The sequence below is a fragment of the Heptranchias perlo genome, chromosome 9 (assembly GCF_035084215.1).
Source record: "Heptranchias perlo isolate sHepPer1 chromosome 9, sHepPer1.hap1, whole genome shotgun sequence".
NCBI lineage: Eukaryota > Metazoa > Chordata > Chondrichthyes > Hexanchiformes > Hexanchidae > Heptranchias > Heptranchias perlo.
The window spans coordinates 28,735,057-28,753,055 of NC_090333.1; the positions used below are offsets into that span (position 1 = coordinate 28,735,057).

The 17,999-nt window shown below is 43.2% G+C and overlaps 1 protein-coding gene across 1 annotated transcript in view; it reads left to right on the forward strand.

The window, feature by feature from the left end:
- Window positions 1-14,474, forward strand: part of LOC137324987 (uncharacterized) — a 73,697-nt gene extending 59,223 nt beyond the window's left edge. The window contains exons 14-17 of the mRNA XM_067989686.1: window positions 3,363-3,445; window positions 4,782-4,951; window positions 12,209-12,432; window positions 14,259-14,474. Of these exons, the coding sequence (XP_067845787.1) occupies window positions 3,363-3,445; window positions 4,782-4,792 (94 nt within the window). The 3' untranslated portion in view covers window positions 4,793-4,951; window positions 12,209-12,432; window positions 14,259-14,474. The remainder of the gene's footprint in view (window positions 1-3,362; window positions 3,446-4,781; window positions 4,952-12,208; window positions 12,433-14,258) is intronic.
- Window positions 14,475-17,999: the final 3,525 nt, after the last annotated feature.

The window sequence follows — 17,999 nt, forward strand, 5'->3', positions numbered from 1 at the left end:
CCTCATTCTTAGTTCTACCTATGTCATTGGTTCCTATATGGACCACGACATCTGGATCCTCCTCCTCCATCCTCCAAGTTCTTTTCCTGTCGCGAGATGTCCTTAACCCTTGCACTGGGCAGGTAACACAGCCTTCGGGACTCTTGGTCGCGGCTACAGAGAAAAGAATCTATCCCCCTGACTATACTATCCCCTACCACTACCACATTCCTTTTTACTCCTCCCACTTGAATGGCCTCTTGTACCACAGTGCAGTGGGCAGTTTGCCCATCCTCCCTGCAGTCTTTGTTCTCATCCACAAAGGTAGCAAGTGCCTCATACCTGTTGGACAAGGTCAAGGGCTGTGTCTCCTCCATCACTGCATCCTGAGTCCCCATACCTGCCTGACTCGCAGTCACATCCTCCTCCCCCGAGCACTGAACAAATCTAAAGTACTATTTAATCTAAGGGGTGTGACTGCCTCCTGGATCAAAGTGTTCAGGTAACTCTCCCCCTCCCTGATGCATCGCAATATTTGCAGCTGACTCAAGCTCAACAACTCTGAGCCGAAGTTCCTTGAGTTGCAGACATTTACTGCTGATGTGGTCGCCCAGGATTTCACTGGTCTCCACCTACTCCCACATGCTGCAGTTACGACACACCACCTGCCCTGCCATCGTTGTCAAACCAGAATTTATTTATATACTTTATAGAGATTTTACTCTCTCGCTATATTTCATTTTATTAACTAATTAATTTATCTAGTTAAAGTTATTGATTTAAGTTCTTAGTTAAACCCCTGCCCTAACTTAAAGAGAAAAAAACAGTAATACTCACCAACCAATCCACTCCCGGGCTTTATCATCTCCCGCTCCACTCCCAGGCTTTATCATCTCCCGCTCCACTCCCGGGCTTTATCATCTCCCGCTCCACTCCCAGGCTTTATCATCTCCCACTCCACTCCCGGGCTTTATCATCTCCCGCTCCACTCCCGGGCTTTATCATCTCCCACTCCACTCCCGGGCTTTATCATCTCCCGCTCCACTCCCAGGCTTTATCATCTCCCACTCCACTCCCGGGCTTTATCATCTCCCGCTCCACTCCCGGGCTTTATCATCTCCCACTCCACTCCCAGGCTTTATCATCTCCCGCTCCACTCCCAGGCTTTATCATCTCCCGCTCCACTCCCGGGCTTTATCATCTCCCGCTCCCGCTCTACTCTCGGGCTTTATCATCTCCCGCTCCCGCTCTACTCTCGGGCTTTATCGCCTCCCGCTCTCGCTCTAATAGACTGTTGTATTTACTAGCTGTTGTACAGAATCTTACAACACCAGGTTATAGTCCAACAATTTTATTTGAAAATCACAAGCTTTCGGAGGCTTCTTGTGATTTTCAAATAAAATTGTTGGACTATAACCTGGTGTTGTATGATTCTGTACATTTGTCAACCCCAGTCCATCACCAGCATCTCCACATCATTACTAGCTGTTGGCAGTGATATAGTAACTGCACTGAGCATGTAAAGTGTATTCTGGGAATAAGAATCTAGAACTAGAGGGCATAATAACAGGATTAGGGATCGGCCATTTAAGACTGAGACGAGGAGGCATTTCTTCACTCAGAGGGTTGTGAATCTTTGGAATTTATCCCAGAGGGCAGTGGATGTTGAGTCATTGAGTATATTCAAGGCTGAGATAGATAAATTTTTGGACTCAAAGGGAATTAAGGAATATGGGGATTGGGCAGGAAAGTGGAGTTGAGGTTGAAGATCAGCCATAGAATAGAATCATAGAAAGGTTACAGCACGGAAGGAGGCCATTCAGCCCATCGAGTCCGCGCTGGGTCTATGCAAGAACAATCCAGTTAGTCCCACTCCCCCGCCCTGTCCCCGTAGCCCTGCAATATTTTTCCTTTCAAGTACTTATCCAGTTCCCTTTTGAAGGCCATGATTGAATTTGCCTCCACCACCCCCCTGGCAGTGCATTCCAGATCCTAACCACTCGCTGTGTAAAAAAGTTTTTCCTCATGTCACCTTTGGTTCTTTTGCCAATCACCTTAAATCTATGTCCTCTGGTTCTTGATCCTTTCACCAATAGGAACAGTTTCTCTCTATCTACTCCATCTAGACCATTCATGATTTTGAATACCACTATCAAATCTCCTCGCAACCACCTCTGTTCCAAGGAGAACAACCCCAGCTTCTCCAGTCTATCCACGTAACTAAAAGTCCCTCATTCCTGGAATCATTCCAGTTTATCTCTTCTGCACCCTCTCTAAGGCCTTCACATCTTTCCTAAAGTGTGGTGCCCAGAACTGGACACAATACTCCAGTTGTGGCTGAACCAGTGTTTTATAAAGGTTCATCATGACTTCCATTCTTTTGTACTCTATGCCTCTATTTATAAAGCCCAAGATCCCGTATGCTTTTTTAACCGCTTTCTCAACCTGCCCTGCCACCTTCAACGATTTGTGCACATATACCCCTAGATCTCTCTGTTCCTGTACCCCTTTTAGAATTGTACACTCTAGTTTATATTGCCTCTCCTTGATCTTCCTACTGAAATGTATCACTTCACATTTTTCTGCGTTAAATTTCATCTGCCACGTGCCGCCCATGCCACTAGCCTGTCTATATCCTCTCAAAGTCTATCACTATCCTCCTCACTGTTTATTACCATTCCAAGTTTTGTGTCATCTGCAAATTTTGAAATTGTGGCCTGTACACCCAAGTCCAAGTCATTAACATATATCAAGAAAAGCAGTGGCCCCAGCACTGACCCCTGGGGAACACCACTGTACACCTGCCTCCAGTTTGAAAAACAACCGTTCACCACTATTCTCTGTTTCCTGTCCCTTAGCCAATTCTGTATACATGTTGCTACTGCCCCCTTTATTCCATGGGCCGCAATCTTGATGATAAGCCTACCGTGCGGCACTTTATCAAACGCCTTTTGAAAGTCCATATACACGTCAACTGCATTTCCCATATCTACCCTCTCTGTTACCTCATCAAAAAACTCTATCAGGTTAGTTTAACACAATTTGCCTTTAACAAATCCATGCTGGCTTTCCCTAATCAATCCACCCTCATCTAAGTGACTGTTAATTCTGTCCCAACTTATCATTTCTAGAAGTTTCCCCAACACTGAGGTTAAACTGACTGGCCTGTAGTTGCTGGGTTTATCCTCACACTTTTTTTTGAACAAGGGTGTAACATTTGCAGTTCTCCAGTCCTCTGGCACCATGATCTGATTGAATGGCGGAGCAGGCTCGATGGGCCAAATGGCCTACTCCTGCTCCTATTTCTTATGTTCTTATAAGAGAAGCCATATGGGAATATCTGTAAGTGGGAGAACGAGAATCAGCTTAAATTTTTATTTTAGGTCGAGCCTGCTGCAGCTGATGATTCAACAGAACATTCTGGAACATCTGAAAAACAGAATAAACAGACAAAAAGTAAAGAAAGGTAATGTGAACATGAATTCTTATGGTAGACTTAGCTGTATGAATAAAAACTGCCCTCAGCTCAAAAGTGGTTGAAATTCAGTACTCAGTTCTGAAATAAACAGAATTGAGAACGAAAACATTGGTCCAGAATTTGCTGGGAAAATAACGCCGTTTAATACGCATGCATTATTAGTGTGTAAATAAGCCAGCAATTTGTGGTGAGGAAGAGACACCCCCTGAATTGTAAATCTCCACAAATTGCTGGACGATTTGCACTTCTCCGCTGTTGGCGAGCTCTGGCTTTTGCAAAGCTGTCAACCTCCCCGTGAGTTTCAAGAAATTGCTGCATTTGCGCTGTTAAAATGAATTAAACTCGCTGTAGAATGTTAGGGCTGGTACTTAACAACGTAAGGACCCTTTTAATGACTAGATTTATGTTCCTGCAATGCCACTCAAGCTCTCCAGCCCAGAAATGGAACTGTTGAAACTGTGGAGTCTCTTTCTTGTTGGTAATAAATTTTAAAAAAATGTTCTTACTTTTCCTTTCTGTCTCTTTTTTTCTCTCTCTTCATCTGATCTTTCTTCCCCTCTCTTTATTTCTCTTTCTGTACCTAATTGGACTCCAATTCATCCTATTTTCCATCATTGCTCTGTTTCTTTCTCTATCCTTAAAGTTCATTGGTTCAAGAGATAAACTATTAGTCCCGTCGTTGACTGGGGTCCCAGATGCCTTGTTGACCCCGTTATCGCCTTGCAGTTCCAGCAATTTGCAGCCCCAAAACTTTTCAAGCTGAAGGGTGAAGGGGGCATACCGCGAGATGCCCCACTCCAGCAAATTCTGGCAATTCATTTGTCAATACCAAAGGGGTGTGCCACTCCTTAATGTGTATTTCTTAACTTGCAAGATTTTTTTATGTTTCATTGCCAATGTTCTCCCATCCCCTCCCCGTGACCGTGGGTTGGGAAAGGAAATGCAAAGGGCCTAACGCCTGCTTCAGGCATGGGTAAAGGACTGTTTTTGTTTGTCATTTGCTAATATGGTGGGCAGTTCACTTCCGGACGGAAATGTGTGTGTGCTCCCTGCCCGCCATTTTGGGGCCTTAGATGTCTGCGCAGCGCCGGTTTTTCTAAGTCATGGGTCAAGTGCTATGTGGCAGATAGAAAAATTCCAGCCCATAATATTTAAGACCAAGATCCAAAAAGCATTTTTATTGCGATTACAGCATCCATTGGAACTGGAGCTGAAATTTTTTATATACATCAGGCAAAGAATCATGATTTTTAATCCAAGCTTAAGTTGGTACAATAAAGGCAAATTAATATTTCTCTTGTGTGGTACTGTGTATTGTGAACAGGTACGTTATGAAGTATTCGACAGGGAACTGGTGCAATGAAGCCTGTAATCTGCCCTCCCACAATAACGAGAGGCGGCCGGACAGCGCGTCGTCCTATCAGGAGGAATGTATTGAAGCATGGAAAAGTGGCCCACCAGAGACAGCCGAGAACAGAAGAGCAGTGGCAAAAAGTACAAAGAGAAAAGTTTAAAAACTAAAATTCATAATTTTTTGGGGATGGCTCCTGCCAAAAATTCTGCAACCTTGCCCTCAATTCCATCCCCCTTCCCAGCTGCTTGCTTCGACTGAACATGACAATGCACTTTCTTGATCTTATTATGAGTTTGAATCTCCATTACCTGGTTCTAACGCCAAGTCTGCTAACTTACACTTTTGTCCCTGCCTCACCCATCACTGCCTACATCTTATCATGCTCACCTGTCACCCCTGTACTTGTTGACCTGCTTCTGGATCCCACAGAACATTGATTTCAAAACTCTCATTCGCATCCTCATCTACAAATCCCCCCAAGACCTTGCACTTCCTTACCTCTGCAATCTCGTCCAGTCCTCCCTATATCCTAACCTGTATGTTTTGCTTTTCCGACTCTGGCCTACTTGTGACCCCCACTCCCATGCTCCATTGATAGTAGTAAGCTGTCCACTATGAAGCAATCTGGAATTCTCTTCCTCAACCTACATCCTTGCTACATCTTTCTCCATCTGTGAAAACCACCTCAAAGCCCACCTTTCTGACTATGCTTTCAGCCAACTTCCCTAACACTTCTTCCAACTGGGTGATATATTAGGGAGGAGAAACAAGGTGCACAGAGGACTGGGAGGGACAAATAGCATCAGAGTAAAGAATAGTTCAGAAATAAGAGAGATCAGACAGGGGGCAAATGCATGGCAGTCTTTTTTTTAATTTGTTCATGAGATGTGGGCGTCGTTGGCATGGCGAGCATTTATTGCCCATCCCTAATTGCCCTTAAGAAGGTGGCGGTGAGCCGCCTTCTTGAACCGCTGCTGTCTGTGTGGTGAAGGTTCTCCCACAGTGCTGGTAGGTAGGGAGTTCAAGGATTTTGTCCCAGTGACGACGAAGGAATGGCAATGTATATCCAAGTCAGGATGGTGTGTGACTTGGAGGGGAATGCGCAGGTGGTGTTGTTCCCATGTGTCTGCTGCCCTTGTCCTTCTAGGTTGTAGAGGTCGCGGGTTTGGGAGGTGCTGTTGAAGAAGCCTTGGCGAGTTGCTGCAGTGCATCCTGTAGTTGGTACACACTGCAGCCACGGTGCACCGGTAGTGAAGGGAGTGAATGTTTAGGGTTGTGGATGGAGTGCCAAACAAGTGGGCTGCTTTGTCCTGGATGGTGCCTTGCAGATGGTGGAAAGGCTTTGGGGAGTCAGGAGGTGAGTCACTCGCCGCAGAATAGCCAGCCTCTGACCTGCCCTTGTAGCCACAGTATTTATGTGGCTGGTCCAGTTAAGTTTCTAGGTCAATGATGACCCCCAGGATGTTGATGGTAATGCCGTTGAATGTCAAGAGGAGGTGGTTGGAGCTGGTCATTGCCTGGCACTTGTCTGGCGCGAATGTTACTTGCTACTTATCAGCCCAAGCCTGGATGTTGTCCAGGTCTTGCTGCATGCGGGCACAGACTTCCTCATTATCTGAGGGGTTGCAAATGGAACTGAACACTGTGCAATCATCAGCAAACATCCCCACTTCTGACCTTATGATGGAGGGAAGGTCATTGTTGAAGCAGTTGAAGATGGTTGGGCCCAGGACACTGCCCTGAGGAACTCCTGCAGCAATGTCCTGGGGCTGAGATGATTGGCCTCCAACAACCACTACCATCTTCCTTTGTGCTAGGTATGGCTCCAGCCACTGGAGAGTTTTCCCCGATTTCCATTGACTTCAATTTTACTAGGGCTTCTTGGTGCCACACTCGGTCAAATGCTGCCTTGATGTCAAGGGCAGTCACTCTCACCTCACCTCTGGAATTCAGCTCTTTTGTCAATGTTTGGACCCAAGGCTGTAATGAGGTCTGGAGCCGAGTGTGCTCCTGGCGGAACCCAAACTGAGCATCGATGAGCAGGTTATTGGTGAGTAAGTGCCGCTTGATAGCACTGTCGACGACACCTTCCATCACTTTGCTGATGATTGAGAGTAGACTGACGGGGCGGTAATTGGCCGGATTGGATTTGTCCTGCTTTTTGTGGACAGGACATACCTGGGCAATTTTCCACATTGTCGGGTAGATGCCAGTGTTGTAGCTGTACTGGAACAGTTTGGCTAGAGGCGCGGCTAGTTCTGGAACACAAGTCTTCAGCACTGCAGCCGGGATATTGTCAGGGCCCATTGCCTTTGCTGTATCCAGTGCACTCAGCCGTTTCTTGATATCACGTAGGGTGAATCGAAATGGCTGAAGACTGGCCTCCGTGATGGTGGGGATCTCGGGTGGAGGCTGAGATGGATCATTCACTCGGCGCTTCTGGCTGAAGATGATTGCAAACACTTCAGTCTTGTCTTTTGCACTCACGTGCTGGACTCTGCCATCATTGTGGATGGGGATGTTCACGGAGCCTCCTCCTCCCATTAGTTGTTTAATTGTCCACCACCATTCACGACTGGATGTGGCAGGACTGCAGAGCTTTGATCTGATCCGTTGGTTGTGGAATCACTTAGTTCTGTCTATAGCATGTTGCTTCCGCAGTTTAGCATGCATGTAGTCCTGAGTTGTAACTTCACCAGGTTAGCACCTCATTTTTAGGTACGCCTGGTGCTGCTCCTGGCATGCTCTTCTACACTCCTCATTGAACCAGGGTTGATCCCCTGGCTTGTTGGTAATGGTAGAGTGAGGAATATGCTGGGCCATGAGGTTACAGATTGTGCTGGAATACAATTCTGCTGCTGCTGATGGCCCACAACGCCTCATGGATGCCCAGTTTTGAGCTGCTAGATCTGTTCTAAATCTATCCCATTTAGCATGGTGGTAATGCCACACAACATGTTGGATGGTGTCCTTGGTGAAGACCGGACTTCGTCTCCACAAGGATTGTGCGGTGGTCACTCCTACCAATACTGTCATGGACAGATGCATTTGCGACAGGTAGATTGATGAGGATGAGGTCAAGTAGGTTTTTCCCTCATGTTGGTTCGCTCACCACCTGCCGCAGGCCCAGTCTGGCAGCTATGACCTTCAGGACTTGGCCAGTAGTGGTGCTACCGAGCCTCTCTTGGTGATTGACATTGAAGTCCCCCACCAGAGTACATTCTGTGCCCTTGCTACCCTCAGTGCTTCCTCCAAGTGGTGCTCAACATGGAGGAGGACTGATTCATCAGCTGAGGGAGGGTGGTAGGTGGTAATCAGCAGGAGGTTTCCTTGCCCATGTTTGACCTGATGCCATGAGATTTCATGAGGACTCTCAGGGCCACTCCCTCCTGACTGTATATCACTGTACCCCCACCTCTGATGGGTCTGTCCTGCCGGTGGGACAGGACATACCCACGGATGGTGATGGAAGAGTCTGGGACGTTGGCTGAAAGGTATGATTCTGTGAGTATGGCTATGTCAGGCTGTTGTTTACTAGTCTGTGGGACAGCTCTCCCAATTTTGGCACAAGTCCCCAGTCATTAGTGAGGAGGACCTTGCAGGGTCGACTGGGCTTGTTTGCCTTTGTCGTGTCCGGTGCCTAGTGGTCCCGTCCAGTTTTATTCTTATTGTGACTTTCTGTAGCAAGATTGTACAACCGAGTGGCTTGCTCGGCCATTTTAGAAGGCGATTAAGAATCAACCACATTGCTGTGTGTCTGGAGTCACATATAGGCCAGACCGGGTAAGGACGGCAGGTTTCCTTCCATAAAGGACATTAGTGAACCAGATGAGTTTTTATGACAATCTGGTAGTTTCATGGCTGCCATTATTGATACTAGTTTTTGTTTTCCAGATTTTATTTAATTAATTGAATTTAAATTCCTCAGCTGCTATGGCGGGATTTGAACTCATGACTCTGGATTAGTCCAGGCCTCTGGATTACTGGTCCAGTAGCATAACCACTATGCTACCGTACCCGAAGATCTAAGATGAGTTTGTGGAATGCATGTGTGTAAAAGCAACTGGCGTGGTAAATAAGATTGGTGAGCTGCGGCTCAAGTTGCCACACGGGACTATGATATAGTGGCAATAACAGAGACCTGGCTCAAAGTAGGGGAGGATTGCTTACTTAATATTCCTGACTACAAGGAATTCAGGAAAGGTGGGGAAGGAAAGAAAGGAGCAGGGCGGCAGAATCGATCAAAGAAACTATTATAGCACTGGAAAGGGATGATGTAGCTCAGAGGTCAAAGACAGAATCTATTTGGTTAGAATTAAGGAACAATAGAGGAGCTGTTACGCTACTGGGTGTATACTATAGGCCACCAAATAGTGGGAAGGAGATAGAGAAGCAAATCTGCAGACAAATTACAGAAAGATACAAGAACTATAGAGTAGTGATAATGGGGGACTTAAATTATCCCAATATAGCCTGGGATAGCAACAGTGGGGAGGAAGTGGGCAAAAATGGGGAGGAATTCCTGAAATTTGTACAAGAGAACTTTCTTGAAAAGTGTGTTTCCAGCTGAACGAGGAAGGATACATTGCTGGATGTAGTTCTGGGGAATGAAGTGGGGCAAATGGAGCATGTTTCAGTGGGGGAGCTTTTGGGGAACAGTGATCATAATATCTTTAGTTTTAGAATAGCTATGGAAAAGGACAAGGAACAATCAAATGTGAAAATACTTAACTGGAGGAGTGTTAATTTCAGTGAGTTAAAAAGGGACTTTGCCCAGGTGGATTGGAATCAAAAATTGGTTGGCAAAAGAGTAATTGGACAATGGGAGGCCTTCAGGGCGGAGATGGTTTGGGTATAGAGTAGACACATTCCCACGAGGGGGAAAGGAGGAGCATCCAAAGCTGGAGCTCCCTGGATGACTAAACATATAGAGATTAAAATTAAACAAAAAAAGGAGGCTTATGACAAATGTAAGGTTCATAATACATTAGAGAACCAGGCTGAATATAGAAAGTGCAAAGGAGATCTAAAAAAGGAAATAAGAGGGGCAAAGAGAGAGTATGAGAATAGATTAGTGACTAACATAAAAAGGAACCCAAGAATCTTTTATAAACATATAAATAGTAAAAGAGTAGTCAAAGAAAGCGTGGGTCCGATTCGGAACAAAAAAGGAAAACTTCTTGTGGAGGCAGAGGGCATGGCTGAGGTACTAAATGAATACTTCGCAATGAATACTTGTACAAATTTCAGGAATTCCTCCCCATTTTTGCCCACTTCCTCCCCACTGTTGCTATCCCAGGCTATATTGGGATAATTTAAGTCCCCCATTATCACTACTCTATAGTCTATTGTCCAAACCTCCTTGGATATAGGGACTTTGCCAGAGGACTGGAGGATTGCAAGTGTTGGACACCCGTTCAAAAAAGGGGAGAGTGATAAACCCAGCAATTACAAGGGTGGTGGAAGCAGTTTCAATACTAACTTTCAAAAGGGAATTGGATAATTACTTGAAGGGAAATTTTTTTTTTATAGAGGGCGTTAATTCAAAGTTTGCAGATGACACGAAACTCTGAAATGTAGTAAACAATGTGGAGGATAGTAACAGACTTCAGGAGGACATAGACAGACTGGTGAAATGGGCAGACACATGGCAGATGGAATTTAATGCAGAGAAGTGTGAAGTGATACATTTTGGTAGGAAGAATGAGGGGAGACAATATAAACAAAATGACACAATTTTAGAAGGAGTGCAGGAACAGAGAGAGCTGAGGGTGTATGTACAGAAATCTTTGAAGGTGGCAGGACAAGTTGAGAAGGCTGTTAAAAAAGCACATGGGATCTGGGGTTTTATTGCTGGAGGCATTCAGTGCAAAAGCAAGGAAGTTATGCTAAACCTTTATATAGCACTGGTTATCCCTCAGCTGGAGTATTGTGTTCAATTCTGGGTACCACATTTTAGAAAGGATGTCAAGGCCTTAGAGAGAGTGCAGAAGAGATTTAATGCAATGGTACCTGGGATGAATGACTTCAGTTATGTGGAGAGACTGGAGAAGATGGGGTTGTTCTCCTTATAACCTGGTGTTGTAAGATTCCTTACATTTGTCCACCCCAGTCCATCACCGGCATCTCCACATCCTTAGAACAGAGAAGGTTAAGGGGAGATTTGATAGAAGTGTTCAAAGTCATGAACGGTTTTGACAGAGTAAATAAGGAGAAACTGTTTCCAGTGGCAGAAGGCTTGGTAACCAGAGGACACAGATTTAAGGTGATTGGCAAAACAGCCTGAGGTGACATGAGGAAACATTTTTTACGCAGCGAGTTGTAATGATTTGCAATACAGTGCCTGAAAGTGTGGTAGAAGCAGCTTCAATAGTTACTTTCAAAAGGGAATTGGATAAATACTTGAAGGGAAAACATTTACAGGACTATGGGGAAGGAGCAGGGGAATGGGACTAATTGGATAGCTCTTTCAAGGAGCCGGCATAGGCACCATGGGTTGAATGGCCTCCTCCTGTGCTGTACCTACTATGTTAACTATCGCTTGGTAGGTGATCTCCCCAACATCAAGACTTTACACTATGCTAATGGTTCTACATTATAAATTCTGGTTTTGTCAAACTGAGGGATATTGGTGCCTAAGGAATGTATGCCCCCAACCGGAAGAATATTCCCCAACCTGAAGAATATTCCCCAACCGGAAGTGCGTTCACCAACCCAAGAAGTGTCCATTTTCACCAGCTACAATAGTTCCATGTGAAAGGAGCTTGGGCACTTTCAACCCAGTTCCTTGTGAGCACAAACCCAAAACATAAGCTAATAATTTGATACAAGTTCTTGGTCTTGCCTTAAAAATAGACGGGATACTGATCTGAGCATGAAACTTAGTTAATACAATTATATTAAAAAAATGTTTTATGTCTAGGTAGTGCCATGGAGTAGTGGATTGCCAGCTCACACACAGTTCTCCACACACTGAGTTCCAGATCTCAGTTGGGCTGTTGGAAGAAAGGAAACACAGGCCGGTCGTGTGATATTTCTTTGAAGGGGGAGGGAGGAAATATCATTGGACAAGTCAGCCTGGGCTTATCTTACATAACTCCTTGCAACCAATTACAAAGTGGCACAGACAGAAACCTCAGAATAAGTTGCCTACCTGTGTCCTTAGTCGGGGAATGTGCATGGCATGTGGGGAGCTAATGAGGGAAAATGAAAAATACTTGTTAAAGGCACAGCAAAATGAAAATCTGCTTGCTTTGAAAACTGGACTGGAGAATATAAATCTCAGGAAAATAATGATGGGTTGACAAATGTAGGAGAGGAAGATGAGGAAGTGCAGTAGGGTTAAAATGGAAAAGGACAATGACTTGCACATTATGTATTTCAATTCTTGCTTTCAGGCTCCCCTAAGAAGCTTCCACTGAAAGACCAACCAAGAAGGGAGGCCGTCAAATCAGTTTCCATCAAATCAGCCAATAATTGCTTCACAGAATCTTGCAACGTTGATTCACAGTGGCCTTCACCATGCAAGTCAGACCACATTTATGCTCCTCACAATTTTCAACAGCGTAGAATGGGCAGAAAGAAGGTTTCTACCATACATTCACACAGCAACCAAAATCAGGTGCAATTAACTCATATCTCTATAATGAATTAAAGAAGCTTTACACCTCCATATTAGTAGTAAGAGAATCATGAACAATGCAACTCTACTTCCAATAATCCATCAGTTAAACTTTCATAAAATAATTATTATATTGTTGATTAATCTCAAAATCCACCAGTGCAGACATTTTCAATATCACCAGAGCTGAGCAGACTTGAGCTACTCACCAGCCCCGCACCCTGCCCCCCCCACCCCCCCCCCCCCCATTGTTTCACATGCTACAAGGAGACAATGATGGACACAGTAGAATAAATATTGTACTTTAATAGAATTAGACCACATTTTCAGTATGACAAGACACCAGCCAAATTTCCAGTCTCTGGGCCATTTAAATGTTTTATGTGTGCTCTCCAGCCTCTACCTGGGAGTCTGCTCGGGTTGGTGTGGAGTGGGGTGGCGGGGGTCAAAGTTGGGGCTTCTGAAACTTACCTCAGAGTTCTGAAACTTACCTCTTACTTCAGGAGCTCCTGAACATTTACCTGACGAAGGAGGAAGCCTCCGAAAGCTTGTGAATTTAAAATAAAATTGCTGGACTATAACTTGGTGTTGTAAAATTGTTTACAATTACCTCAGAGTAGTGTTACTGGCAGCCTCTGTGTTGCTGGTGGAAATTAAAAGTTTTAACTTAAAAAAAAAATTAATACCTAGGAATACAGAGCAATGGTCCGCATAAGCTTTTGGAACAATTAAATTTTAAATGGCCACTGCACCACCCATAGCAATACTGAGTGCCAGGAACCATTAGGTGAATTTACATAATTTGCATATTATTTCAATACAGCCATCCAAAAATGGGTGAACATTTTAAATATCTTAGGAGGCATAGTTAATTCTTCAGAATACCAAAGGAAGATGCAAAAGGATATATGTGTGTGTGTGTATATATATATGTGGCCCATGGAATTCAATGAGTGAGTGTGAGGTGTTGCATTTTGGTAAAACAAATAACAGTAATAATTATGCTCTGAATTGAAGTAGGCTCCTGCTGTGGAAGATTAGAAGGGTTTGGGGGTACAGGTTCACAGGACATTTAAGGCAGCACCTCAGGTTCATGAGCCTATTTCAAAACAAAAGCTAGTGGAATTCTTGGTTTTATCTCAAGAGATGTAGAATATGAAAGCCAAGAGGTAATGATGAGACTATTTAAAGCCTTAATAATATCAGTTAAAATACTGAGTTCCACACTATAGAAAGAATATTGAAGCTTTAGAAGGGGTACAACACAGATTCATTCGGATGCTGCCTAAGAAAATAGTAGATACCTGTTCAAACATGAGACGGGAAACAGAAAGCAATGAAGGTGAACAAGGTAAAAGAGACGAATGGAAATCCTGACGGAGAGAAGAGCAAAACTTCAAGGTGGGCATTCTTGGAAGAGAAGTGGCAGTGAATTAAACACTGAAAGATTGTTGTTCATTCTTACCTGCGTCTTTTGGATGAGACATTAAACCGAGGCCCCCTCTGCCCTCTCAAGTGGACGTAAAAGATCCCATGGCACTATTTCGAAGAAGAGCAGGTGAGTTCTCTCCGTGTGCTGACCAATATTTACCCCTCAACCAACATCGCTTAAACAGATTATCTAGTCATTTGTTTGATTGCTGTTTGTGGGACCTTGCTGTATGCAAATTGACTGCCGGGTTTTTTACATTACAACAGTGACTACACTTCACAAAGTACTTAATTGGCTGTAAAGCGCTTTGGAACATCCTGATGTCACGAAAGGTGCTATATAAATGCAAGTTCTTTCTTTTTACTGACCAGTGCTGTCTTATATCTTTTCCCAGATTGAGCTCAGAAGACTAGAAAAGACTCGTCATTGTCAGCAAAGAATTACTTTGATTTACCTCAAACAGGACCAAGCCTCGCTTCTAAGTAAAAGAAACCTGGAATCCTCCAATTGACAAATGACATTTTTCGGTATTGGGTGGATAATTTGGACTTAAATAATTAAGTTTGATCCAATCTAATTTTCTGTTATATTTGATTATTTGCGTTTACATTTACAATGCATTCCTGTTCAGTGAATAACTTGTTTTCCACCACATTTTATTCACATATCAGGAGCACGCATTGTGAAATAGTAAGAATTTTACACTGGACAAAACCTTGTTGTTTTAGAACATTGTCCAAAAATGTGAAGTATTTTACCCTGTGACTATTAATCAGAGCTCCAGATCATGATTAGTGTTTTATCAAAACATTTCTGTGTTCCTGTGTGGCTTACATCTTTGCGGATACTTTTCTGTATACTGTCAAAGCAAAATAAAAACATTAAGAAGGTACCGAAACATTGACCTTGTTCAATATAGATAATGTTTATTAAGTATATTCATTTACATTACAAACACCACCACAACACAGAAATGATGAAATATATGTTTATCATTGTGTTTGCCTCTCCCACTGATCTGGAAGAAGTCAGGAATCGCTGGGTGAAGCAATAGGCTAGAATAGGGCATAAAATTAATTGTTTGATAAAGGTGTATGTTTGTAATTGCAGATAATTTGGACACCTTCGCATGCCCACTCTCCACCTCTCTGAGACATCTCTTTTGTACATAATGAGTAATATAGAAATGTAAATTGTTGAAGAGTCTGCCTGGAAACAGCAAAAAGGGAAACAAAGCATCTTTCTAGTTATTGAAGTTATATTTTAGTCTCATGTCTCTTATTTTTGTTAGAGTCCAAATTGATCCTAATTCAGAAACTGTAGGTTAAAAGCTCAGTCTTCATTTTTTATACTTTATAGAGACTTCCAATTTGCTGTTTTCTGCCCTCTCTCTAATTCTTGTTTCTTGTCATAAGTGTCTTTGCATTTGGTTAATAGTCATTTACAGCTAGAAACCAGTGTTTATGCTGCTCACTTTCCTTTTTGCTGTTGACTTTATTCCTGTATGTTCTGGACTCTGATACGAAAAATGATACGAACTACCTGCATTTGAAAGTAATATAGTTGCAAGTAACAATTTGAAATTATGAAACAAATAAGAAAAAAGCAGAAGCATTTATTCCTGCAGAACCAAAAAGCCATTGCCCCCTCCTTCTGATTTATGGCAGAAGCACCTCCAGTTTACCCTCTTTTTGGCGAAGAAATGAAATTGCAATCCTGCAGTGGTAGGACTTGACTTCTCTCCCACAATCTAATACAAGGAGTTTCTAATCTCAAACCAGAGCAAGTGAAGGAGGAAAGGAAAACTGCCAGACACTTCTTCAAATTCAAGAAGGGAAAACTGAGAAGGTGACTCAACCCCCTTTTGAGGACGCTGCCAGCCACATACCTCCTTAGCCATCTGTTTCAGATCACCATCGACAGGAGCCTAGGAGTAGATCGGTTGTCTGCTGGTCCTCTCAACTGAGGAATGGTGCATTTCTTGGAATAGGATGGTGAACCTGAAGGCAAAGAAAATGTTTCTAATGCTGTATCATTCTAATCACCCAAAATGGATTTCTTGGGCATTTACTAAATAATTTATGTCCACCGACATTCAAGAGGTGACCTTTATACTATCCCAGAGGAATCACAGTGGTGAGGATCAACAGTTCAAGAGACAACAATCCTTCACCATTGCTGCTTTTCCCAAGACTGTGGAAGGGATTGTTTTGTGTTGAGATAAGAGAGCACAAATTCATTCTCATGGCTTACGTCAACCAGCAAAGGTTCCATTCAGTTCACATCTGATGCACAATGAAGGGTCTTTACAGATGAATGCTCATTACTTAGGATCAACACATAACTCCTACATCCTCAGCTAGTTGCCTTTGCCTGTGGCATCTGAAACAATGAAAGGCTGTTGGAGGATATGGGTTATGGGCTAAAGTTACGGCCAATAACCTATTGTAAATGCCAGCAGAACAGAGATTAAAACCAGGAATACAAGATGATACATACAGTTGTAAGTATCTGTCATACAACTGCTATACAATACCCTTGTAGTAATTTTTTGTGTCCTTAATCAGTTGTGGGGCTAATATAATATGAGTCATCAAAAGTATGCACAATAGTTAGTGTCCACTGCATGCTACATAACGTTGTCATTCATTTGCAGTGTCTAACATGAATAACCTAAGTACTTATGCCATGGCCATGGATGATGAAGGATTCTAAGAGAAGAAAATTTGATAGCACTGGCAAGGGAGGTTGGAGACAATCTGATTGCCACCAATTTCAGTTAAGGCATTCTTCTTGCTCACACTAGATTAAACATACTGATCCATCAAATTAACCTTAAATACATGTAATTACCAGAGGATAAAATAAATTAAGTGCCATAGAATAGTTTTTCTTTCTTCTGGTGCTACACAGCAACCATTCTCATTACCTGAACTTACTGTTGCCTCCATGCCTTATCAGAAATGAACGTTACAGAGAAGACAAAGCAAAGATGGTGAACTAAAAACATTTCTTGTGCTATTTAAGTGAATGCCCCCCCACCTCTGGCCTAAAACCTGTGTGCTATTCTTACCCCACACTCATGTATAGCTGCTATCTTTCTGCTGAAAGGTAGCTCATTCAATTGGGGATTTTCAGTTTGTTCTGAAGGAGCAGTGAAGATAGTGTTGACCAGCTGGTTATCTCCTTGCAGGCTTGTTTTTTGACATTAGAAAGGTCTGGGCTTGAGCTGAAAATTGCTGCTTTCTTGGGCATTACGTCCTGTACAATGAAGGACGTGTCCATGTCCGTGAAAGGGGCCTTTCACGAGCTTTAGATCAGCATGTCTGGATTACTGAACTGATCATTTCTTAAATGGGTGAAGGGGCTCATTTCCTGTTGTTAAAGTATGAAATTTTGATTATCGCAGCTGATCCTGATTCAGTGGAACACATTTCTGAACGATGAGTATCACGCTGCTGTTGCTGCAAGTTCATGCATTGAACGGCTTTCATGAGCAATTCCATTGTTGAGAGACCTAATGCACAACACCCAGAAACTCACTTCCTTAATGCTGAGCAGGCGACATGTGCAGAGGTGGCTAGGTCCAAGAAAGGAGACAATTTAAGGAATACTGGCAGGGGAAACAAATAGCCACATTGGTTCCAAACCTGCATTGCTTTTGGACCTCTAGAGGTTTCAAGAGGTACAAATCACTGATCAATTTAAAGTTAGTCCGTTTACATGTTTGCAGGTTCTAATTACTTTACATTGCCTTGAATGCTAGGGAGCTTTATGAATATGCCTAAAAATCTATATCCATCACGACTGATTTTATTTGGCACTTTATTTAAAGAACACGCTAATACAAGCTGCCCCAACATTACTGTGATACAGAAGGATTTATGTCCTTCAGACAGACTTTCTTGTAGATTCTCTAATGCCCAAACAGATCCAATCAAATGTAATTGTGCTCCACCCCATGACAAAGGACCAAATGCAAATGACAGGTTGAACTAAGGTATGGAAAGGATAAGAGAAAGGGCAGATTACTGTCTTTTTGACATTAAAAAGAGCCAACCCAACCCCAGAAGTGTTTTCCTTGGAATGTAATAATGTTGAATCTATCAATTGACGGTTATTGATTCACAATTGT